This window comes from Bubalus kerabau, chromosome 9 (assembly GCF_029407905.1).
Source record: "Bubalus kerabau isolate K-KA32 ecotype Philippines breed swamp buffalo chromosome 9, PCC_UOA_SB_1v2, whole genome shotgun sequence".
Lineage (NCBI taxonomy): Eukaryota > Metazoa > Chordata > Mammalia > Artiodactyla > Bovidae > Bubalus > Bubalus kerabau.
In genome coordinates this window covers 92,923,966-92,950,374 of record NC_073632.1, presented here as the reverse complement: position 1 = coordinate 92,950,374, position 26,409 = coordinate 92,923,966, and the positions used below count along the sequence as shown (strand labels likewise).

Here is a 26,409-nt window from a genome sequence, read left to right as displayed (position 1 = left end):
CAGTGTTTCATTTTGCATTGATACATGGCTACTTTAAGTGCCTACATCTTTACTGCATGATTGATGGCCAGCTTGGGAAGTGTTGGGTGCATCCATTTCTACAAACTAAGCAGAATATAGCAACTGAGGTAGCTGTTTCATCTAGAAACATACCATTCTTGTATCCCATGTTTAACATTTGCTTCAATGGCCTTTTAAAATGAAAGTCATTCTATTTGACCTTTCCACAAATGTTTAATTGTCAATCAAGGATTTGCTCCAATAATATTTCTTACAGAGTTCTCCAACTTAATCTTTATTACAAGTGGACTGTTGTTTCTATGCAAAGCCAAACATTCACATTAAAATGAATGCCACTTCCATTTCTTTTATAAGGGTCTTCTATTTAACATGGCATCTGGCAAGCAGCCCCATCTGTATTTTCCACTAAAAGGTGTGGGGTGGGGTGGGGGCAGAAAGGGCGAAGACTAATTGATCAGGGAATACAAGGTATGTGGGGGAAGTGGAAGAGTGGGAGGATGGAGAATATAATTCTAGAATCTGGGAGCAATTTCCTGAACTGCACATGGTGGTGAGGTGGGGAGCCCATTTTGGCTGTGAAAACGGTAAAATCAATAAAGATTCAAGTTAACCCCTCACCCCCCTCAGAGTCTGTGCCTTCTGGTTCAAAGACAAAATGTCTCCACAAACCAGAAAACTAAATCATTGCTCACAACTCCGTGTCAACTGCCTTTTGAGTAAGAAGAGTGTGGCGCTGGTCCCCCCATCTCCCCGCTGTCACTGCCTCTCCTGCTTGTCTAGACAGAGATGGCAACCTCCAAAAGCTACTGGCGGAAGTCAACTGTAATAATATTATGACAACAGCTGTCGCAGTGCTTACAAACAGAAGGTAAATGTCAAACATCATCGTGAAAGGAAAGATGCGTAGTATAAAAGAATGTGACAGTAATCTGGGTGTGAGATCACAAAATTCCTCCCCTCACACCCAGGTTGCTTCAAAAGACATCACTTAAGGATGGTTCATGTCAGGAAATCTGTTCATGCAATACATCAAGCGGCAGGCCCAAGAAGAAAAAGACTCTCAACTATTTTTAAGTTGCAAAAAAAGACATTTACTAGAATCAAATGTCCATTCCTAACAAAAAATGCCTAGAAAATTACTAAAACCAAGATGCTCTTCAACATCACGAAGGAGACCTTAAGCTGAGAGCCAATGGCAGAATACTAACAAAATCCTTGTAGCATGTCCATTAAAATTTGGAATAAGACAAAAACATCTACTTATCATTCTTATTTAGCACTGCCATATAAACTCTAGCCAATGCGATAAGACCAGAACAGACAAATAAAAGCTATAATTCCTGTGAAGTAGGTGATAAAATTTTGTCTATATCAGATTACATATAACATTAGAACTTTATCTTATATCATATCCCTAAATAAATTTCAGATGAATTAGAGAGCTTGATGTAAATCTGAAACCAAAAAAATTAATTGGAGATATAGGTAAATATTAACTGATTTTTTTAATAGAGAAGGAATTTAAGGATAAAATAATCACAAATATTATAAGGATAATATCATAAAATATTATAAGGATAAAAGTAATCATGAAAATAGAGATTGATTATATTTCTTCATTAAAAAAAGAGGAAACCATAAAAAGCAAATGGTAAATTGGGCAAAATATTTTCAACTGTTATACCAGACAAATAAAGTATATATGTTATTGATAGTATAAAAGCTTTTTGAAATTATGAAAAGAACAACTAGCCTCAACAGAATCACAAGGACATAAACTAATAATTTAAGATAAGTCTTCATATTAAGAATAACCTCATAATCATACAGTTTTGTATTATACCACAAACATTACCCAGACGTTTTGAGGAATTACTATCCGTCAGTTACTCTCTGAGGTGTTTCTCATATACTGTCTCTGTATTCAACACTCTTTAAAAAGTGGATGATAGTTTACCCATTTTATAGATGGAGCAACTCAGTTTTAGCAAGATTAAATAATTTGTCCAAGTAAATGGTAAAAAAAAAAAAGATTTTAAGTTCAATTCTAAGTCTGTATCCTCTATATTCCTTCAGTCTCAAAGAAACAACTAAAATTATTGATAAGGTAGAATACATAAGAGTTTAAAAATTTTGGACATCCAAAAATAAATCATAAAATTCTAAGCTAAACCAACACTCTGAAAAACCCGTATGCAACAATGATTATTTTCCTTAATATAGAAAGAATTCTTGCAAAGCAACTGGAAATGGTGTAAGACCAACAACAAAAAAATAGGCGAACACCATTAAAAGCACTACGTAATTATAAATATCGGAGCAGACAATGGCACCCCACTCCAGTACTCTTGCGTGGAAAATCCCATGGATGGGGGAGCCTGGTAGGCTGCAGTCCATGGGATCGCGAAGCGACTTTGCGATCTGAGCAACTTCCCTTTCACTTTTCACTTTCATGCATTGGAGAAGGAAATGGCAACCCACTCCTGTGTTCTTGCTTGGAGAATCCCAGGGACGGGGGAGCCTGGTGGGCTGCCGTCTATGGGGTCGCACAGAGTCGGACACGACTGAAGCGACTTAGCAGTAGCAATTATAAATATAAAAGCTACAAATACAAAACTATGTTGATTGGTAATCTAAGAAATACCATTCAAAGAATGACGAAATACTACTTCTCAAACATGACATTTTCAAATAATAAAGAAATTAAATAATCAATAATAACATGGGTAAGGCTTCAACCCAGTAAGAAAACGACTGAATTAATTATGGTGTTAAACTAAGACGGAATATGTCTTCATATTAAAATCATCAAATGATATTTGCTAACACAAGACTAGCCTTACCCTTCTTCTTATCCAATACCCGATTTGTGCATGTGTATAAGACAGAAATTCTAATTCATGGGCAATTTTTAAAGAAATACACTATGAGGGTTAGAAATTATACAGACCATTTTAAATTTCTTCTCAATCTGCTTTAGTATTTTCCAAATTTTCTCAATTCGGTGTATTCACTTTTCAATCAGAAATATTTTAAAAATTGTATTAGGAACACAATGATTTATACACTATCAATAAGAACACTTTAAATGTGTATAGTTCGTTTAGAATTTACAAAGTAAGCTTATAAATATTATTCCATTTAATTCACACAACGGTCTTTTGAGATATATACTGGCACCATTTAACAAAATAAATAATTTTTATTAAACTAAAAAGATTAAGTTTCTTTATGTCTTCCAAGGACAGGGCAGAGAGAGGGGCAGGCAAAGACGAGCCCTTAAAAGAAAATGAAACTCTGAATTATGAGCATGCCCTAAAGAAACTCTAAACAATGTCAGTGATACAACATTTCTCCCTGAAAAAATCTTTTGTGGGCCTAACTTCTAGCTGTCACGGTTACTGTCAAGTGATAATGGTATTACACTCACTTCAAACTAGCATCTTTTATTACCTGTCGTTTTATAAGCATCGTGTTCTACGTGGGAGTTAATTCACAGAACTCCTGGTTATATAACTGGGACCAACCCACAAACTTGGTTGTAAGAGTCCTTTTCTAAAATAAGCTGGTAAAAGTGGTCATGTCTCTCCCATGGTACTACATGAATAAGTCAAACAGACTGAAAATAAACAATGTTAGCACCATGATTTGTTAAAAAACAAACAAAACTTGAATTAGTTCAATTCAATTATTCTTATGTGACCACTTAGAGAGTTTTGATTTCTGTTGAAAAGTCAAAACGGGAACACAGTACAAACCGGTACAAACTGCAAGGGGGTCATATGTTAGTTTGGTTGAGTGCAAATTCTATTTCATAGATGAAATGGTTTTACTAAATTTGAATTCTTTAAAACTGAAATGCATTCCTTATTTTAATTGTTAACTGTTTAAAACAAAGAAATCAAGAAAATAAATACTATGTATTATTTTCTGACTTGTACTTAAAATAATCTTGTCAAATAGAGGTAGAGTGCTAAAAAAATACAGGTGTCAAATCAACAGGTTCATCTCTAGTCTCATTATAAAGTTAGGCTCTAAGAAAAATACCTTAAAATTGGAATATCTGTTCATTAGGATTTTGGTAAAGAATACACACGAATTGTTTTCTTTGTCTTTTGAGCATGTTCCAAATGTGGTAGATCTTATTTTGTTAGTATTTATAACTGTATGGAAACATAATAGGAAGGTTTTAAGAGCTCATCAGACCATTTATTTCAATTAGAAGCGGTAATGAAATCTGTTTAAACTATTAGATATCACTTAGTCTCTATGTAAGACAGATTGTATACTTAATGCCTTTTGGCAGGATCCACAATTCCTTGTCCTTAATACTTTCATATTGACTGAAAACAAGGATTCTCTTCCTACTCCACCCAAACCTCCTCAAGCCCAAATCAGCAGTTTGATCTCAAATAGCACTTTTCATAAACCTTAGAAAATAATGGTTATAAACCTTTAGCTCACATGCTGGCAGTAGCAATAATAAGCCTTAGCTATAATAAGCCTTAGCTATAAGCCAAGGATGGCCTCCCTGGTAGCTCAGAGGTTAAAGCGTCTGCCCGCAATGCAGGAGACCTCGGTTCGATCCCTGGGTCGGGAAGATCCCCTGGAGAAGGAAATGGCAACCCACTCCAGTATTCTTGCCTGGAGAATCCCATGGATGGAGAAGCCTGGTGGGCCACAGTCCACGGGGTCGCAAAGAGTCGGACACGACTGAGCGACTTAACTTTCACTTTGACTTAACTTTCATAAGCCAAGGATTCGATGCTGTTTCTAGCTCTACACAGACTACGACCTTGAAAAGTGATAACTATCACGGTCCTGGATATACCTGCCCTCACCATGGGCAATGTTCTTCCAAATGCCTTTCCTTTCCGAAAAATGACACACTGGACCACTATACTCATGACATCATGCTGCTTGAACCTAGTGGGCAAGATGTAGCAACTACTCTAGATGTACTGGTAAGACTTCTGCATGTCAGAAAGTGGGAAATCTAACAAAAATTCAGGGGCTTTCTATCTCAGTGCAACTGTCAGGGGTCCAGTGGTACGGGCTATACTAAGATATCCTATCTAAAGTAAGGATGAGCTGTTGCATCTGGCCGCTCTGACAATCAAAGAAGGGGCACAGTGCCCCTTTGGATTCTGGAGAAAACCTATGCCCCTTCTGGATGTGCTGCTTCAGCCCTTTTACCAGAAGACCCCCCCAAATCCATTAGTTTGAGTGGGGCCCAGACCAAGGGATTCCCTGGTAGCTCAAACGGTAAAGAATCTGCCTGCAATGCAGAAGACCAGGTTCAATCCTTGGTCAGGAAGATCCCCTGGAGAAGAGAATGGCTACTCACTCCAGTATTCTTGCCTGGGAAATTCCATGGACAGAGGAGCCTGGTCGGCTACAGTCCACGGGGTCGCAAAGAGTCAAATACAACTGAGCGACTGACACTTGCACTGTCAGAGCAAGGGAAGGCTGGGCACCAGGTCCAGGCTGCCATGCAGACAGCTTGGACATCTGGGCACATGCTCCAGCAAGTTGGCAGTGCCTGTCCTCTCAGTGGCAGGGAGAGATGCGCTGTTTGGAGGTGCTTTGGGGAAATCTGTAGGTAAATTGGTGCAGACCTTTAGGATCTTGGAACAAGACTCTACCGAACCTTAGTTTTGAACATCTAGCCTTCAGGACCGGCAGAGAATAAATTCCTATTTTTTCACACCTCCAGTTTGTGGGAGTTTATGATCACAGTCCTAAGAAATGGATAGAAATTTTTTTCTAATGACTTCAAGGGTATTAGCTCATCTAATCACTTTAAGGACTACAGCCCACCAGGATCCTCTGTCCATGCGATTATCCCAGCAAGAATACTGGAGTGGGTTGCCATTTCCTCCTCCAGTGGATCATCCTGACCCAGGGTTCGAATCCATAACTCTTAAATTTCCTGCATTGACAGGCAATTCTTTGCCATTAGTGCCACCTGTACAAGGACCAATCACCTTAAGAGTCATGAGTATTACTACTTTTTAGAGAGGGGCTTCCCAGTTTGCTCAGCTGGTAAAGAATCCGCCTGCAATGCAGGAGACACTGGTCCAATTCCTGGGTCAGGAAGATCTCCTGGAGAAGGGACAGGCTACCCACTCCAGTATTCTTGGGCTTTCCTGGTGGCTCAGACACTAAAGAATCTACCTGCTAATGCAGGAGACGTAAGAGACTCAGGTTGGATTCCTGTATTGGGAAGATCCCCCGGAGGAGGGCATGGAAACCTACTCCAGTATTCTTGCCTGGAGAAATCCCATGGACAGAGGAGCCTGGCAGGTCAGTCCATAAGGTCACAGGGAGTCAGACACGACTGGGTGACTAAGCACACAGCAGAGAGAGCAGCCAAAGATGACCCTGCATGGGGCAGAGGTGGGACATGAACTCTGCAGTCTGCTTCTGAGCCTGTGCTCTTAACCACTAGACCATCATGTCAGCAGAGGAGTAACAGGAACCCACAAGCTTCTCTCACCTGGATAACCTCAGTGGGCTGTCATCACCATAGAAACCACGTCCTCTTAGTTTGGGAGCTCAGCTCTCTAACTAGGCTCTCAGCACCCTGCTGTTGAAGGCAGGTTCTGAGTATCTGAAGGATAGGTGACTGTCCAGCGTTCGACTTGAAGGCTCCCTGCAATCCCCACAAATATCTGCTATTTTTTGGTAAGGGATTGATTTTGTTAATGGCAGACTGCCCAGGCTGGCACAACCCCGAGGGTGATCCCTTTCTTCAATTTTGCACCTTGGCACCCCACCTGTCTTACCTTGGTCCTGGCCCTGCTGCCAATATCTTCTTTTCAAATGACCTGCAAGAATAGCACTTTAAATCCTAGTTCTTCTTGGATACTACTTAATGAAGAAAAACATTTTGATTTTAAACTTCATTACCTGACTGGAGTCTCAGCCACAGTTGATCTTGTTTTTTAACATCTGAAATAAACTCAAGCATAAAATTCTCCAATCCTTGCTAACTTTTGGAAGTAATATTCAACTTTTACATGGTGCATCCATTCCAGCAATGGGCTGGACCCTCAACATCAAGGTCCATTCAAGAGTAAGCAGGAGGATATCTGTCTAGTTCTCTACTATAAAGCCAAGGGCTTGGCACATGGCATTTGTTTAATGTTCATCCGGCGGGCGGATGGACTGATGGATGCATGGATGGATGGCCAAGGGTCCAGGGATGCTGAAACTCCATAGAAATTAAACTATGAGGAGCATGATGAAACGGGCAGCCCTGCCAGCACCCAAGCTCATCTCCTCTCTCTCTCTTTTATCCACAGTATTCTTTTCAGGGAATAAAACCAAACAAACAAAAAAACCTAGAAAGATCATCTCTTGCCCAGATTGAAGATACTTAATGATATTGATTTGATTTGAAAAAGCTGAAATGCCAACCTCCAGGCTGTCCAAAGTAACTTCATAAAGGCAGAAATTCCTGGGAGAAGGGATATTTATTGTCATTTCAGCTTTCTGCCAGGACCCAAGGCACAACTCCAAAGGACACAAGCCTATCTGTGCCAACCTCTCTCTTTCTAAATATTTCTTCTATATCCTTCACCCTGGTGCCAGACACAGGAGCCTTCATGCTACCTCCAAACACCTTCATCCCAAGCCATCTCTCCCAGACACCTAAGAATAACCCTATTACCATGAAAGTCTGTGGCGTGAATGAAGTTTAACACTCCTATAGTATTATTAAGTAAGGTTATACTAACTGAAACAGCTCTAGTTGGTAGCGTGTGCCTAGGAGGTATTTTTCAGTGAAATCTATATACCTGCTTCATCCACGATCTACCCTAGGCCCCCTTCCACTTTCCCAAGTCTGCTAGAAAACAGGATACTTTTACAGTTCCCTACCATCCACATCTTCATGGCAAGTAGATGGGGAGACAATGGAAACAGTGAAAGACCATTTTCTTGGGCTCCAAAATCACTGCAGATGGTGACTGCAGCCATTAAATTAAAAGACGCTTGCTCCTTGAAAGAAAAGCTATGACCAACCTAGACAGCATATTAAAAAGCAGAGACATTACTTTGTCGACAAAAGTCCATCTAGTCAAAGCTATGGTTTTTCGAGTAGTCATATATGGATGTGAGAGTTGGACTATAAAGAAAGCTGAGCGCCGAAGAATTGATGCTTTTGAACTGTGTTGCTGGAGAAGACTCTTGAGAGTCTCTTGGAGATCCAACCAGTCCATCCTAAAGGAAATCAGTCCTGAATATTCATTGAAAGGACTGATGCTAAAGCTGAAGCTCCAATACTTTGGCCATGTAATGTGAAGAACTGACTCATGGAAAAGACTCTGATGCTGGGAAAGATTGAAAGCAGGAGGAGAAGGGGACGACAAAGGATGAGATGGTTGGATGGCATCACCAATTTGATGGACATGAGTTTGAGCAAGCTCTGGGAGTTGTTGATTGAAAGGGAATCCTGGCATGCTGCAGTCCATGGGGTCACAAAATGTCAGACATGACTGAGCAACGGAACTGAACTGAACCATCCACATCTACCATAACCCCCATGCACAAGCGTGGCCAAACTTACATAACACAGCATCATACATAGCTTATAACCTGCAGCACAAATATATGAATAGTGAGTGTGGTTTCTATTCATGTTTACTTCTATAAATCCTTTAAGCATTGTTCTACAATATTTCTATTTAGGCAAAGGTGTTTCCCTCATGCCTCAGTAGTAAAGAATCTGCCTGCAATGCAGGAGACCCAGGTTCCATCCCTGGGTTGGGTAGATCCCCTAGAGGAGGGCATGGCAACCCACTCCAGTTTTCAAAGGAGCCTGGCAGGCTATATATAGTCCATAGGGTCACAAAGAGTTGGACACAACTAAAGCAACTAAGCAGAAGCAGCAGCATAAACACCAGATTCAAAATAACTAAAATTTATTTATTAACACAATGTTTGCCAAAAATCTCTAATCTCTCCATCTATCCCCTCACTGGTATCATGTGGGCAGAGAGAGAAAGGAAGACTCTTCAATGTCACCCCAACAAAGTTCCCAGTCTACTCATCCATCCTCCTCTCTACCCCTCTGTCACAGAGAAAGTGTCTCCACCCCCTTTCCTTCCAGTTCTCTGGACACAATTCCCTCCACTTCCTTGACCTCTTGGGCCATCTCCCTTCTCCCATTATCTTCACAGGCTCCCTCTCCCTGACATTCTCCCACCAACACTCAGACACGCTATAGCTTCTCTCATTCTTGAAAAAAATACAAATTCACAAAACTCCTCGCTTGACCCAAATTCTCCCTTCTTCCTATAGATGTAGCTTCAGTTCTATCTTCTCAGTCTGACTTCGTTAAAAAGTTGTCTGCAGTACATCCAGACGATGGAATATGACTCAGCACTAAAAAGAAATGAGCTATCAAGCCATGAAAAGACCCAGAGGAATCATAAATGCCTATCGCTAATAAGTGAAAGAAACCAATCTGAAATGGCTACAGAACTCTTAACTATGTGATGTTCTGGAAAAGGCAAAACTATGGAAATAGCAAAAAAAAAAAAAAAAAAAAATCATTTGTCCCCAGGTGTTGGGAAAGAGAGGGATGAATGGGCAGAACACAAAGGATTTTTAGGGCAGTGAATATACCCTGCTTGATACCATAATGGTGGCTATATGTCATTCAGTATACATTTGTCCAAAGTCACAGAATACACACCATCAGTAGTGAACCCTAATGTAAAATCTGAACTTTAGATGATTACAATGTACTGATGTAAGTTTATCAATCATAACAAATGTACCACTTCTGGTGGGGGATGCAGATAAGACAGGCAACCATGCTTGGGTAGGGGCAGGGGTAGATAGGAAATCTCTGTACCATTCTCTCAGTTTTGCTGTGACCTTAAAACTGCGCTTTTAGAGACTTTCAGGATGGTCCAGTGGTTAAGATTTCACCTTCTAATTCAGGGCATATGAGTTTTATCCCTGATCGGAGAGCTAAGATCCCACATGCCTCATGGCCAAAAAAACCAAAGCATAAAACAGAATCAATATTGCAACCAGTTCAATAAAGACTTTAAAAATGGTCCACATAAAAGAATCTTATTTTAAAATCTTAAAAAACAATAAAACTGCTCTTTAAAAAAAATTAAGTCTTTAAAAAGAAAAAGTTTGTGCTCCCCATTTTTACTTCCTCTCGGTCCATCACTTTAACCTGCTATTTCAGAGGTCCCCGCTGGCATGGCTGCTACTTCCCATGGATACACTTAGTTCTTATCCTGCTTGGTCGCACTCTGACCTCCTGACCAGTCCCTCCTCCTTGAAGCAACACTGCTTCCGAAGATTTACCCTTTCACCTCCCTCCAAGGTTCTTCATCCTCTGCCCATCTCTCAAATCCTGGTTTTCCCCAGGGTTCTGTCCGGGTCCCTTCTCTCTTCTCCCTCTACAGCTCACTCATATTTGTGGCTTCAACATGGGGACAACTCCCAAATCTGTATCTTTTGCCCCAGCATCTTTTCTCTGCTCCATAGCCATATTTCTAACTATTAACTAGATAAATATGTACAAATATGCCTCCGGCATTGGACACTCAGTGTGTTTAAACCCGAAGGCAACATCTTTGTTTCTAAACTTGCTTTTCTCCCGGGTTCCCTACTCAGGAGAGGGCATCGCAACCCTAGACTGGAACTCTCTACCTGTCATTTCAACCTCCCTCCTCTCTCACCCTTGTCATTCAAATAGTCATCCAATCCTGGCTCACTTACCTCCATGGCACCTCCCGCTGTCACCAAGTAGTCCAGGCTGCAGCACGTGTCTCCTGACACTGCAACCTCATCCTAATCATTTACTCCATTGCTGGTCAGGATCCATCAATAGCTCCCCTCTTGAGATACTGTCCAAGTTCATTCAGGACCAGCCCCCTCCTGTCTCCACCTCCTGCCACTTCCTCCAAGCACTCTGTGCTCCAGCCAGACTAAATCCCTCTACATCCCCTCTGCCCTGCTGGATGGTGCCATCCCTCACTTTCTGGCTCTTGAGCACACCATTCTCTCTGCCTAGAACACTTGTTCCCTTTAGGTCCCTCCTCTCCTTCAGGCTAACCCCTGCATCCTTCAGTTCTCAGACTAAAGACAGGTTCTAGAGAGCCTGTCATGACCCCACCTCCCCAGACTAGATTGGAGGCACCTGTCCATGCCTCCCATGAAAGCAATCAGCATACCTTATCATTGTTGTTCATTCTATTCTGTCTTCCCCACCAGATCCCAAGTTCCTTGAGGGCAGGGCTGGTACATTCCGCCTATCTCAGTAACCTGGAGCTTGGCAGAGCCTCCACAGAGAGAAGCTTGGTAAAATATTGAGAAGGGGCTTCCCTGGTGGCTCAGATGGTAAAGCGTCTGCCCGCAATGAGGGAGACCTGGGTTTGATCCCTGGGTTGGGAAGATCCCCTGAACAAGGAAATGGCACTCCACTCCAGTATTCTTGCCTGGAGAATCCCATGGACAGAGGACCCTGGTAGGCTACAGTCCATGCAGTCACAAAGAGTCAGACATGACTGAGCAACTTCACTTCCTTTTTTTCTTATACAAAGCTTTACCTAATACTTACTTTAGAAAATCACCACAGTCAGAGAAGCTAAGGACAGGGCAAAGGAGGGAGTCATTCAATGTTTTTAGATTTTAAGCAGCGCTTTTTCCAAAGCTATACTGCCTTTGGAAAACAAAGAGAAACTTACTTTTCTTACACTTTAACTGACCTAAAAGAGGAAATTAACAACTGTTGATAAGATGTAATGAACATAGCAGTGTGGCAGAGTTCCTGGTAATATTATCTGTTATTGAGGCAAATACCACAATCCTACAGTCCTTTCAAGTAATTCTTGGGGAAATTCTGCAACTTACTTTCTTCTGTAAGGGCTCACTCTTCCTGCCTTGATCACCCTTGGTAAAATCTGCTTTCAAACCATCTAATAATCTCACCACAGTACAAAAAAATTATAAGGATCAGCCATGCAGAGACTATAAAGAAGAGGTGAGGCCTCTCTAATAAGCAGAATTCCAAATGCACATAATAAATATTATATTTTCTGATCATAACAGAGCCAAGGAATCTGAAGAAATTAAAAATTGGATCACATTTTAAAGAGGAGTCCTAAACCTGTCTGTAAAGAAACAAGCTGCATCCAAAAACATCTTAAATAAACTAAAATCCAAAACTGAAAGAGATAATGGACACATAAGCAACAAATTCAGAATGACCAACATAATCTGGCACTATACACGTGCATGCTCAGTTTGGACTATACTAATTATATTTTGGTTTCTAAGTATAATTATTTATAATTTCGTGTATGTTTTTCTTGCAAAAAAATATATAAAGTAACAGAATTTTTTTTACAATTAAATTTGTCAGCCACATTTTTCTGGTCCCCAGTTGGGAGCATCAGTGGAAGAGGTTCAAAAACATTCTGGCCCCATTTTATTCTTCAGTTTGAGAAAGAGAATTACATATGCATAGAAAGTGAAAGAGGGTACATTTTGATTATCAAACATTATTGTTATGGGATTTATATATAGAAGTTGACCAAAATTATTATTTACATGAAAAGTAAATCTTACTACAATTTTCTTCAATAAATTGCTCTTACTCATATCATACACTGATTTAGGCAGGAATGCACAGTTCAAAGCCGATGGCCAGGCACTCATGAGCTTAGAATCCTCCTCCACTGAATTCGTTTTAGATTCTGTTTGATATCTAGTCTGTCTTTTTAAGCATCAGAATCAAAATGTGTTACTTCCTGCACATCAACCTCGCCTACAGACCATCCTCTCCTCTGTCCTCCCAGCCCAGCACCCAGCTCTCCTCCTGAAGCATAAGCAATACCAAGTGACATGAACTTGTTCTTGGCATCCCTTTCTGGCCAGGACTTGACCTGTGCTCTCACCATGTGCCCACGTGCTCACACTCTTGCAGCCCAAGCCCACCTCACTTCCTGGGCTGTTATCACAGAAGTCTGAGTGGCCTGAACTCCTCTGTCTACTTTTTACAGTTTTCTTTGGAACTTCCTTGAATCCAGACGTTATGGTCTTCAGACTATAAAGCAATGCAAGCGCCCCAGACAAGCACCCAACGTGTGGATTATCCGCCTGGCCCTGTTTGCAGGCGGTGTTCACTCCTCGCCAGCAAGAGCAGCACCACCATCATTTTCCCCTGGTCCTCTCTCTGTCCTGACTTTCCCGCTGAGGCGCTCCTTTTCCTGCAGTAACCCCAGGCAGGCTTGAGGATTCCATGTACTGTCTACTTACTCCTTTCAAGTTAGGACCCCTCTACCTGGATGGCTGCAAAAGCCTAAGCTGAACAGTCTCAGCTGGAGGCCGAGTTCTCGAAAGAAATAATCATTAAACGCCCAAATCCACAGTTCAGCCTTCCTCACACAGCGGCTGCCACAACTTCCCTGCTTCTTTCCAGGCTCCTTCCCTAGGGAATTCCTCACTGGTGACGAAAAATCTCACTTCCTTGGGTTGTGCCCTCCTTTCCCACGTTCGAACCCACTGAGAAGTCCGTAGCACCTGCTTCATCTCACCTGAATTAATAATCAACCAAATTGGTGACCCAGCACAGAACGGAGCAGCGCACCTTCAGTGGCCCCGGGACCTCCAACGCCCTGAGCACCCACTACCTCCCTCTACCTAAGTCGAAGGAACTTATCCCAAGTGGACCGACTTGGCTTTCTGTTAACTTTTTCCCTACACTGTTCAGGTCAGTCATTCGCGTTCCAAATGTGCAGCGGTGCTGGGATGCGACTGAATGGAATTGAGAGCAACAGGGCATCAATTCTCACTCTTTGATGAAAAGAGTTGGCCAGTTTCCCTTGGCAGCTTCTAGAAAAGGCAAGGAAAAGAACGAGAAAAAAGAAAGGTCGAGAACCATGTGGGGTTTAACCATTCTTCTGGTACCCCTAGACCCAAAAATACACGGAGGCTATCAAGAACTGCCCGGGGCCCCACTGGGGGAGCACCGAGCGTCCAGTTGCTGACCGAGACTACGCGGGGGACTTGGTCCTGGTGGAGAATTATTAACACCTGGGTGAGAGGTCCTGTCTTAACACCAGGGAGGAGGGAATAAAAGAGCGAATACAGAAAGAACACAAAAAAGGATCCCAAACACCCGAAGCATCCTCGTCTCGCGTCGTCTCCCGGAATGGGCTGCCCCAAGCCGGAGCCGAGCGGCTGGGCGGGTCCCTAAGCCGCGCGCCCCGCGCTGTCCGGGCGGCGCCTCCTTACCTTGCGGGAGTACGGGGGCTTGCTCAGGTGGATGCCGTCGCGGACGAGCTTATCCCGGATCATGATCTTCAGCTTCAGTTTCGGGTAGCTCACCAGCTCCCTGCCGCGAGGGGCGGTCGTCTGGCCGCGGGGGTCCCCGCGGGGGCCCTGGCTCGGGCCGCCGCACGACTCCCCCAGGCGGCGGGTGGGGACGGCGAGCGGGGACGGCCCGGGTGGCGCTGGCGGCGGCTGCGGCTCCAGCGTGAAATAGAGGCCGGCGGCGGCGGCGTCCTGCTCGCGCAGCCGGCGCACGGCCTCCAGGATGCGGCGGCGGTGCGCGGGCGCCAGCACCCCGATGGCGTCCAGGTCCGGGTCCCCGATCTGCTTGCACACCTCCAGGTCATCGTAGCCGTTATCCACGAAGGACTCGGCGTACTGCGGGAGCTGCAGCGCTTTCAGCCACTCGTAAACTATGTTGGTGCACATGGTGGCACCGGAACCCCGCCGGCAAACAGCGTCCCGGCGCCCGAGCGGCACCAGTTCTGAGAACTTTTAATCCTCTTCCTCCAAAGGGGAAAACGAAATCTCGGTAAAGTTTTCCTTTTAAAGAGAGGGACAGGGCCGGAGACAGAAAGCCATCAGAAGCCTGAGGAGGGAGTAGCGGCAAAGCAGCCAAGTGAATTCCCCAAGCAACCCGGAGCTTGCAGGCACTGCCGGCTGGGCGAGCCGCTCCGCGCAGCCCCTAGATTCGCCGCCGCAGCCGCCGCCGCCGCGGGGAGGAGCGCACGGCGGGCGCGCGAGGGGGCGGAGGCGGGCGGGGCCCGGGCACACCCCTCGGACCCGCGCGAGGTCAGCGGTGCCCGACTCCGCCCCGGACCTTCCTCAGCCGGGACGGTCCCCCGGCTGCGCGCCGCATCTCAATCCCTGGCCGCTGCCGTGGGCGTCTGAATGCGCTCCCCGCGTTGGAGAGACGCCTCCTCCGCGCAGACCCGCGGCCGCCCAGGAGCGCCTGGTCTCGGCGAGTGCGAGTCACGGTTGTCCTCCTAGCGGGAAAGGGGGTGGTCTTCCAAACTGCCGGGCTCCAGCGGCCGCCCTGGATGGCTTTTTACGTGTCTTTTTAATCCGTTTTCTCTAGCCCGTGAAAATCTCTGCGCTCACTTCTTCCCGAGCCTGACTCCAGCCTGCGCGCTCGCCGGCCGCCCAAGGGCACTTCCCCCGGCGGGGCGAGGCTGTGAGGTCAAGTTTCCACTCTCGTTTCCCGATCCGTGTTGGATTTCCCCTTTCGTCCGAGCCCGCGCGCAGGCCGGAGCCCCGCGGTCCCGCTTCTCAGGTGGACCGCCGCTCAGCGCCGGGGGCAGCGGCGCGTTGGCTCGGCGAGTGGGCGCGACGCAGGGACCGCCCGTTTCCAGCCCGCGCTGCGCTCGGCCCCTCCTCGCTACAGCTGGGCGCACCGGGCGGTGGGAGAGGCTGGTGCTTCTGCCTGGCTCGCGCTTCCTAGACCCCGGGGTCCGCGAAAGTTTGGGCTGGGTTGTGCTTTCCCTCCGCTGGCGCATCCCTTGCGGTCCCCCACCGGGTCCTCTCACCCTCGTGTCCACTACGCTTTCCTTCCGGTCCCACCGCTACCACCCAGCATCCTGCCCGACCTCCCCGAGTGGCTCTGTCCTCCAGGGACGGCACTTCGAGGTGTTCAGTCCCGGAGCCTGGGCAGCAGAGCGCACGCCTCCCGCCCGGGGATCGCATGGACATCGATACACCACCACCCAGCTCGCGTTAGAGGAGACGCGCGGACCTCCGCCCGCCACCCTTTCTCTCTTGGGAAGAACGAAATCGACCGAGTTGTCTCTTTCGTGCTCAATACCTGAACAGGCCCCTGGGGTGGGGACCCGAGAAGCAGGTTGAACAGCCCGAGTACCTCGCCCGAGTTTCCTTGAGTGTCTTGACCTCTTCTTGGGCTCGGGAAATTTGGGTCTAAGTACTCGGTGGGCAAGGTCACTGTCTCCTCTCTTTTCGGGGATGGGCGATTCAGCTACGCACCTGAGCCATTTCAGGACCTGAACTGGACATTTCTCCTGGAGTCTCCGTGGGGACGTTCCAGCCACTAGCCCCGACCCTGGAGGTGGACCACGCTGATTTCAGTGTCGTTTGCAGACCTGCACATTTGGTCTTTAGGGCGGGGAGAGGGTCCGCTTTACCTAAATCAGAAGAGTTTAACCCCTTTGGGGATATAGGCCCCTTAAAGAATCAAATAGCTTTTGCCCTTTGAGGCGGGAAACTAACGCACCTAATTGCACCCAAAATATTCCCTATATTTGGGGGCGGAGGGAAGAGGATGACCCGGGTTCCCAAGCCTCAGGACTAGCAGATTAAGAACAGTTGCCAGGAAGGAGCTGCTTGGAAGGAACCTGGTGGGAGGTGGGAAATCGAGCGCGGAGAGCCGTGGAGCTGCAAGTAGCCCTTCCCCATCCCCTCTGGGTCACCCGGGTCATCCCTTCCGGAGCTCGAGCTGGAGTCGTCGGCTCTGTTAGGATGCTTGTCTTCTGCGCGCTTCGGCGCTGGAAGCACTAAGCCCTTTCCGCCCCTCGCGGCTCAACTCCTCTCTCGCTCCAAGGCGGACTCACAGTGCCCCCTAGCGATAGCGTGACTGAATTTTAAGATGTTCTGCTGCTGCTGCTAAGTCGCTCCAGTCGTGTCCGACTCTGTGCGACCCGAGGGCAGCCCACCAGGCTCCCCCGTCCCTGGGATTATCCAGGCAAGAACACTGGAGTGGGTTGCCATTTCCTTCTCCAATGCATGAAAGTGAAAAGTGAAAGGGAAGTCGCTCAGTCGTGTCCGACTCTTCGCGACCCCATGGACTGCAGCCTACCAGGCTCCTCCGTCCATGGGATTTTCCAGGCAAGAGTACTGGAGTAGGGTGCCATAAGTTACCCCAAACTTGATTTAGTTCAGCGAAAGAAGTATCTTCAAGGTTTTATACTAGTTCCTGGCCCCCTTTTAAAATATGAATGTTTATTTTTTTGCATCAGATTCACCGTTGTACCCAGACACTGTTTCATAAGGACCTTTGACTTGTAGGAGGCAAATATTCCAGCACTTTGAATAATGCTGCCGAGAAAAGAAGTTATATCAGATATTTCTTTGGAACTTCCTATATGCCAGGAACCTACACATTTCTCTGTATATATGGCAAGTATCATATTATTATACAGTATGGGGCTTCCCTGGTTGCTCAGTGGTAAAGAATCTTCCAGGAGACAGTGCTTCGATCCCTGAGATGGGAAGAGCCTCTGGAGAAGCAAATGGCAACCCTCTCCAGTATTCTTGCGGGAAAAATCCCACGGACAGAGGAGCCTAGTGGGCCCTAGTACACCGGGATCACAAAAGAGCAAGACATGACTTAGTGACAAACAACAACAACATCCTACAGAAGAAAGGGAGGCAGCTAAAAGAATCCCTGTTCCTCCCACCCAAGATGTCACCACTGTTCACAGGAGAGCGAGGGTTAGAACTCCGGAGGCATTGATTCAGTGCTTGTGTTCAGCCAGGAAGCTTCTGGAGAACATGCAGAAAACATCTGACTGGTTGTGATAAGGGAATGCATTTTGTTTTTAGAGTGGGAAAGTGAAAGTTGTACTGCTGTGATTGTTTTTTTCCTTTCCCCAGTTGTATGAAAAATCCAACAGTGTTACCAAGGGGTTCTTTGCTTGCTTATCTACAGCCTTTTCCCCTCTGTGAGCTGAGAGATGTTCACCTTGCTCATTAATCCTTAGAGAAGGGCAGCAGTGTTTTTATTTCCATTTTATAATTAGGGAAACTGGTTTGGGGAAAGATAAATGACTTGCCCAAGGTCATACAGTAAATCAGGGCAGAGACAAGAACAAACCTGCTACGTCAAAGTGTCTCCCCAGCCGGCGGCAGTGATTCTCCCTTTATTTATGGGCAAGTCAGTATCCAATTAGGAAATAAAGCATCCTGGTACTCTCTTTGGAAGGGAAGCCTTTTCTAAATTAATCACTTGCTAATCAGTCATAAATAAAACTTACTATTACCTCTAGAGAAAGCCTGCTATGTGGAGTCTTCACTAGTCCAAACAACACTTTCCAGATACTTGTAGTAACCTCTCTCCTTTCCTGTACTTGCTCAAGCCTTTTATGTGTGAGCCCTCAAGGCTCTTTCTTCTGCTTGCCTTGGCATATTGAACCTCTCTAAATAGATTTAGTTCCAGAGGCAATTAGGTGTAATCTCAAATACAAAAGTTTTGTAGGTTTAAGGGGAGGGAGAGACACAAGGCTAAAATCCAAAGTAAAACAGGCAATTTTAAAGAGTTAGAACTGTAGTTTTCTGGAGCTAGAAGGCCTTTCAAGGTCATCTCAAGCATCCATGTTTACACGAAGGAAGTTGAGGCTCTGAAAGTCTAGTCACTTACCTAAGGTCACGGCCCTGGTTGGTGACAGATCTAGGACAGGAACCCAGATCTGTTTCCTCCCATGTTCTTCATGATGCCCTGCATTACCTCATTTTGCTGTAAGCGCCTGGCTACTGTCAAAGTCATTCATTTACTCATCAAATGTTTATTAAGTAGGCACTTCAGTGCCAGGCACTGAAGCAAAAAGAGAAGAGTTTTTTTTTTCATTAATTGGAACTGGAGAGATTTCAGCATTCTAAATACGTAGAGAATAAACCCATTGTTTTTTGTTTTTTTTGTATGTGGGTTCATGAATTAAGATTATGAAGGTGATATTTTCTTCTATCTTTAATTAATTATTCAAATTCCATGAATCATTACATTAGCCAAAATTTGTAATTAAACTATTCTACATCCAGACAAAAATGTACTTTAAAAAATACAAGTGGCTATTATGCTTCTAGGCACAGCCTTAGAACACCAAATTAATTTACTCAACACACATTGTCAAGTACCTATAATTTTACAAGTATTCTCAAGTGGTATTGCTTTATTAGAATTTCTTTTTAAGAAAATGTCCAAAACATTTATGATGCTGATTATTATTAATGTTTGGGGCCAGATTTTTTTTTAGAGAGAGGACCCCTCACCTGATGAAAATCAAGGATAAAATAGGTTTTCTTTTTTAACCTATCTTAGGCAAAGTTTCTAAATGTTTCTTTTTAGGCATTCTTTTGAACTGTTTTGTAATGGTAATAACTGGCAAAATGCCTGTTGATACTCAGTGTAATAAATTAATGATAATTATATTCAAGTTTTAAATTCTAAATCTCAGAAGACAGCTTTTCTACTTTGCTCAGGCTCTGTAACTTGATTTAAGGATATAGAATGAAAAATAATTTGTTGTGAAATTTTCTTGGTGCCATATAAGGTTTCATGAGGTTTCACACCATTTTTTTTTAAGATAAATGTTCACACATAGGGTGTGTAAAAATTAAATTCCATTAACATCTATTAAATGTCAGTCCCCAGGGTGTCTAGGCTTGTAAAAGTCAAGGATATATAATATTAATCTTCAAATGCAGAATATGTCTTGCCTCTGTTTAAACTATGAGCTGAAAAGCATCTAGGAGGAGCATATGCCATAGGGAGAAAAAAGAATAATGGACTTGAGTGATGTAACAGGCAATCTGTTCTCCAGTGGCTGGGAGTCAGGCGTTGGGTTGGCAACTTAATTGGGGGCAGGGTGGGCGGGGATTTCTGTTAATATGTCTGAGCCGTATACATTATACTTGTGTGTGACAACACGTATATGAAAGAAGGAGAGACATGGAGCAGTAGGGAGCAACAGCAGGATTCCATTAGATAATTCATTACTATTATAACTGGGCTTTCTTTCTTTAAGGAAGGAACAAAGGGTAAAAAAAAAAAAAAAATGTTCAAAAAGTCAGAGACCTGGAGATCACTAACAGAAAGAGCCAAGCAAGAGATTAATAGAGATAGAAAATAAAATGAGATATGTTTTTTAACAACCTTATACTCTTATCTCTGGTCCACTCTCCTGCTATTCAGTTGCTCAGTTGTGTCTGACTCTCTGTGACCCCATGGACTGTAGCCTACCAGGCTCCTCTGTCCATGGGATTTTCCAGGCAAGAATACTGGAGTGGGTTGCCATGCTCTCCTCCAGGGGATCTTCCTAACACAAGGATCAAACTCAGGCCTTCTGCATTGCAGGCTAATTCTTTACCACTCTGGTAAGCCCCCCAATTTCTATATTTTCAAATGCTCTCAGGAACCAGAAGAAAGAATTGGTTTGGTGTTTCCTAAGATAAAGATGGAGAAGGCAATGGCACCCCACTCCAGCACTCTTGCCTGGAAAATCCCATGGATGGAGGAGCCTGGTAGGCTGCAGTCCACGGGGTCGCTAAGAGTCGGACACGACTAAGTGACTTCCCTTTCACTTTTCACTTTCATGCATTGGAGAAGGAAATGGCAGCCCACTCCAGTGTTATTGCCTGGAGAATCCCAGGGACCGGGGAACTTGGTGGGCTGCCGTCTATGGGGTATCACAGAGTCGGACACGACTGAAGCAACTTAGCAGCAGCAGCAAGGTAAAGATGATAGGTGAAGCTATTTTGTTAAATGATAGGCAGCTCTTAGCAGTAGCTTTTTTTTTTTTTTTTCTCATTTAAATCAGCAAAGTTAACTTACCACCTGAAAATTAGGTTATACTGATATAATCAAAATAATCTCAATACAAGTGAAATAATATTGATGAAAGCTATCTCTGACAAGTGCAAGTTATTTACCTAATCACAACTGTGAAATCACTCAGTTTATGAACAGGTGTCAAAAACTGAACAAATATTAGTTGTTCCCACCTAACAGTTGATTTCCAATCCGGTCTTAGGACAAATGATTTGGTGAGGCTACTTCCTGAGGTCTATTTGGCTCCCTATTGACTGAGAGGTTGTAGGTGTTCTTTTTTGAGATAGACTAATTTTATATATTTGTTTTCACCTCTTTCTTCTTACTTGGTTTAAGTTTGCTGTTGGGATATACAGTCTAAAATTCTTGAACACTCTTGAACCTTTAACTTAAAGGAAACCTGCATGTAACTGGGGCTCCTATGGAAACCTTAGTTTGTTACCATGAGCTTGAAAGGTTCTAAGACAGATTTTTTAAAAAAAGCCAGTGGTTATTAATCAATGTGATTCTTTGATATTGAATAAAGAAATATGTCAACATTTGGAAGTTCTACCTATATCAGTATATTTTCCAAATATTATCACAAATTCATGCCTGCTGAGAGATCCACTAAAAAAGGAAGATAAACCTATCTGTAACTGAATAGGAAAAGTTCACTGATGTGGTTTGAGATCTCACGTTGCAACTAATCTTTAGAAAACTGAAGGTGTTCATCAAGGTTTCATATAGTACCAAGAAAAATATCTACAATTATCTGAAAAGGGTGTTAAAACAATCCTTCCACTTCTAACAACACATCTTTGTGATGATGAATTTTTTTTTTTAATGTACTTCAAGTAAAGCAACATATTGCAACAGATTGAATACAGAAACAAAAGGAAGAAGCCAGCAGTCTGGCTTAAGAGATTAATAAAAGAGATTAATAAATATATTAAACAGTGCTCTTCTTGCTAATTTTTTACTTTGGAAAATAGAGTTTTCCACATAAAAGCTATTTATGTTAACATATAATGTTTGATTATTGTTATTTTAAACAAATAACTATTGTAAGTTTGTGGGCTTTAGTTCCCTGACCAGGGATCAAACCAGGGCCCTCGGCTGTGAGAGTGTGGAGTCCTAACCATTGGACTGCCAGTTAATTCCCAAACAAAGAAATATTTTAAAGTTTTCTCTGTTTTACTTTCTAAAATAGTAAATATCAGTAGATAAAATCCACAAAAGCAAAAGCTCTGCAGGATCCTCGATAATTTTTAAGACTGTAATATACTCATAAGGCAAAAAGTTTGATAACTGCTAATCTAAGTAGTATGTTAACGGCTGACAGCATCACTAAAAGAGAAACATCCGGATATTACTATTACTTCCAATTGGAAGTAGATACTACCTATGAAGAGGTTTTGCTAAAAGTTATGTTGAACTTGATTCTGATCAAAGCTCTACAAATAATTAGCAATTTATCAGTTCAGTTCAGTTCAGTTCAGTCGCTCAGTCATGCCCAACTCTTTGCAACGCCATGAATCGCAGCACGCCAGGCCTCCCTGTCCATCACCAACTCCTGGAGTTCACTCAGACCCACGTCGATCGAGTCAGTGATGCCATCCAGCCATCTCATCCTCTGTCGTCCCCTTCTCCTCCTGCCCCCAATCCCTCCCAGCATCAGAGTCTTTTCCAAGGAGTCAACTCTTCGCATCAGGTGGCCAGAGTACTGGAGTTTCAGCTTTAGCATCATTCCTTCCAAAAAAATCCCAGGGCTGATCTCCTTCAGAATGGACTGGTTGGATCTCCTGGCAGTCCAAGGGACTCTCAGGAGTCTTCTCCAACACCACAGTTCAAAAGCATCAATTCTTCGGCGCTCAGCTTTCTTCACAGTCCAACTCTCACATCCATACATGACCACAGGAAAAACCATAGCCTTGACTAGACGGACATTTGTTGGCAAAGTAGTGTCTCTGCTTTTGAATATGCTATCTAGGTTGGTCATAACCTTCCTTCCAAGGAGTTAAGCGTCTTTTAATTTCATGGCTGCATTCACTATCTGCAGTGATTTTGGAGCCCAAAAAAATAAAGTCTGACACTGTTTCCCCATCTATTTCCCACAAAGTGATGGGACTGGATGCCATGATCTTAGTTTTCTGAATGTTGAGCTTTAAGCCAACTTTTTCACTCTCCACTTTCACTTTAGCAATTTGTAGGAAACACTATATCTCCACACTTACAAGAGTGTGAGAATAAAAATGTGGAAGGTACAATCAGCAAAATCCAGAATGAAAGGATATTGCAGGGGAAAAAAGACCTTGTTTCTTCCACAAAAGTGGCAAAATAGAGAGTGGGTGGGGAGGGGAATTAGGAGACAGGGACTTTGACGAGGAACAAAAGGCAGATCAAACAATTAAAAAATACAGACTTTTTCTGGAACCTGATTCAAACAAACATTGTTAAATATTTTTACAAAAAATGAGAAAAATGTGAATATTGACTAAATAGTTGTTGATGTTAAGAAATTGATAATTTTAAGGTGTGATACCAGTATTATGGTTAAGTGTGTTTTCTTTTTTTATTTTTAATGTAGCCACCCAATAGAGATGCAAATTTTGCAGGTGAAATGAGATAATGCCTAGATTTGTTTCAGAGTTAACCTGGAGAAGTAAGAAGTTGAGATACGGAGCTGGCCAAAAAGTTTTGGCTAACAAACCAAAACAAACTTTTTGAAAAACCCATTACATGAAACAAGCTCAACTATTAATTAATTGTTGAAGCTGGGTGATATTAAATTGGGTTCATTATATTATATTATTTATGATTTTACATTTTCTGATTTTCATAATAAAAGGTAAACAAATATACAGGCAGCACAAATTCCACATTATTCTGTGGGTGACTTGAAACTCAGATGAACACAAGGTGGTCTGTTGTAATTACAGTCCTTACCACTCTCAAGGGGGCTTCCCCTGGTGGCTCAACGGTAAAGAATCCATCTGCAATGCAAGATACACAGGTTCAATCCCTGGGTTGGGAAGATCCCCTGGAGAAGGAAATGGCAACCCACTCCAGTATTCTTGCCTGGGAAAACCATGGACAGAGCAGCCTAGCAGGCTACAGTCCATGGGGTTGCTAAGAGTCAGACACAACTGAACAAACGGGGCACTCACGCCACTCTCAAAAGGTGATATTGACATTGACAGAGATCAGAGAGATAATGTAAAGGTCCAGAGTTGCAGACAACTAGAACCATACCTGTGACAAAAGCTCCATTTCAAAGAGTATAATCAATGTCCAGTACGCAAGTAGGTGGAACTAGAACTAAAAAAATTTTAAATACCTTATTTCATTGATTAGTTTTATCTTTTAATATTCATTGAGTGCCTGTCATGTTTCTCGCACTCTTGTAAGTGCGGGGATATAGCACTGCCTAAAGAGGGACACAGTTTCTGTCCTTGAAAGGTTCAAATAAAACACTATATCATTTCAGATGCAGTTAAAAATATAAAGAAAAATAAAGGGAAGAGAACATGTCATGAAATACCTGGAGGAAGGAGTGCTCTGGGTAGCCGCAACACCAAATGGAAAGGTACTGAGGCAGGATCAAACGTGGTGCATTTGGGGAGAAACGAGGTTTATGAACTGTGCAGGGAAAAGGAAAAGCACAGGAGAGTGGAAGCAAGAGGAATCAGAGAGGCAAGGCAGGACCAAATTGCTGTAAGGGGTATTTGGCCCTATTTTAAACTGGGTGGCGATAGTGGTAAAGAAGTCTTCTGCCGGTTCAGGAGACATAAGGGATACAGGTTCGATTCCTGGATCGGGACCCACTCCAGTATTCTTGCCCAGAGAATCACATGGACAGAGGAGACTGGCGAGCTACAGTTCATAGTGTCTCAAAGAGTCGGACACAACTGAAGCGATGTAACACACAGCACACAAATATGATGAAAAGTCACTGGAGGGTTCTGGGCCAGGAGAGCTTGAGCTGATTCAAAATTTAATAGGACTATTCTATCTACTTCATGGAATAGAGACCAGAGGGATCAAGGGCAGAAGCAGTGTTCAATAGGTCTAGCAAAGCCCTGGACTTGGTCCCTACAGAGGCAAATCTGGGGTGAGAAATGTTCAGAATTTATGACACAGACATACCTCATTTGAAGATACTGCATTTTTCATACATTGGAGGTTTGTGGCAACCCTGAATTGCACAATTCTATCAGCATCCTTTTTTTCCCCAACAGCATTATCTTTTAATTAAGGTATATACATTGTTTTTAAAGATGCAATGCCATTACACACTTAATAGACTTCAATATAGTGTACACATAACTTTTATATGCACTGAGAAACAAAAAAAATTCTTACGACTTGCTTTATTGTGATATTCACTTTATTGCAGTGGTCTGGAATTGAACCTGCAATATCTCCAAAGACTGCCTGCAGTAGGAATGCTTGCTAGATGTGGGCTGTGGACTCCTAAATATTTGACATGAGCAAGTGAGGGACCAGTTGCCATCTTCTAAAATGGAAGAGACAGGAGTGAGTTTGGGAGTGGGGAGGGAGAAGAAGCAAGAGTCCTCATTCTGATATACCAAGTTTCAGGCACCTGACAGTCATCTAAGTGGAGTTATTCAAGGGGTGTCTGCAGTCGGGGGAGAACAGGAGGTAGAAATATCATTGTTGTGTTGTTTAGTTGCTCAGTTGTGTCGGATTCTTTGTGACCTCGTGGACTGTAACCCACCAGGCTCCTCTCTCCGTGGGATTTCCTAGGCAAGAATACTGGAGTGGATTTCCATACCCTCCTCCAGCTTGGTCCATACTCTCCTCCTCCTCCTGGTCTTCCCAACCCAGAGATCAAACCCAAGTCTCCTGGATTGCAGGCAGATTCTTTACCACTGAGCCACCTTGGCCATTTCAGCATGTAGTTGGTGCATAAAATCATAGGATAAAGTGAGATTAGATTAAAGAAGGCATGCAATGAACATGTACCTCAACATGGAGACTCTGGGAGGGACTCGGAGGAGCCACAGGAGAGGAGAAGGATCAGCTGGTGAGCTCAGCGTGGAACCTTTGAATAAAGCCATTTCTAGATGAGCAACTGCATCCATTGCTGCCGAGGGATCCAGAGGTGTAAGGACTGAAGCTGACCTGGATTGGCAACAGGAAGGCTAGTTTCTGGCCTTGCCCAGAGCAGTCTCATCCATGGGAGTGGGCTCAAGAGACACTGAGGGGAGCACGTGGCTGTGACAATATAGGGGCTGTAACCATAAGGGGCCAGAAAAATGGGTGGGGGCTAGAGAATGTCATGCAGTATGGAAGGGTCTTTTTCAGTAATGAGAAATTTCTGCATGTGGGGCTGCCAAATGGAAGGGTTCAGGAAGCTGGGGGTGGGGGGGGAAGGGTGATACAGGAGCAGAGTCCCTGGGTGGCTGTGAGGGGATGTAAATGGAATCCAAGGCAGGCGTGGGTGCTCTGGCCTTGGGTAGGAGCCCAGCTGGTGGGTTTCATTTGTAACAGGTGAGAAAGCAAGTCTGTGGGGACAGACACAG

The 26,409-nt window shown here is 43.8% G+C and overlaps 1 protein-coding gene and 1 long non-coding RNA gene across 4 annotated transcripts in view; both read right to left on the bottom strand.

Moving 5' to 3' along the window:
* Positions 1–15,452, bottom strand: part of SAMD5 (sterile alpha motif domain containing 5) — a 146,329-nt gene extending 130,877 nt beyond the window's left edge. For all 3 annotated transcript variants that reach the window (XM_055535903.1, XM_055535904.1, XM_055535902.1), the window contains exon 1: positions 14,293–15,452. In XM_055535903.1, the coding sequence (XP_055391878.1) occupies positions 14,293–14,757 (465 nt within the window). In that variant the 5' untranslated portion in view covers positions 14,758–15,452. The remainder of the gene's footprint in view (positions 1–14,292) is intronic.
* An 8,227-nt stretch (positions 15,453–23,679) lies between these two features.
* On the bottom strand, positions 23,680–25,990 carry LOC129619465 (uncharacterized). The gene is made up of 4 exons (XR_008697889.1): positions 25,850–25,990; positions 24,405–24,452; positions 24,116–24,181; positions 23,680–23,856 (listed from the first exon to the last, which is right to left on the bottom strand). It is a non-coding gene; the product is annotated as an uncharacterized LOC129619465 (long non-coding RNA).
* Positions 25,991–26,409: the final 419 nt, after the last annotated feature.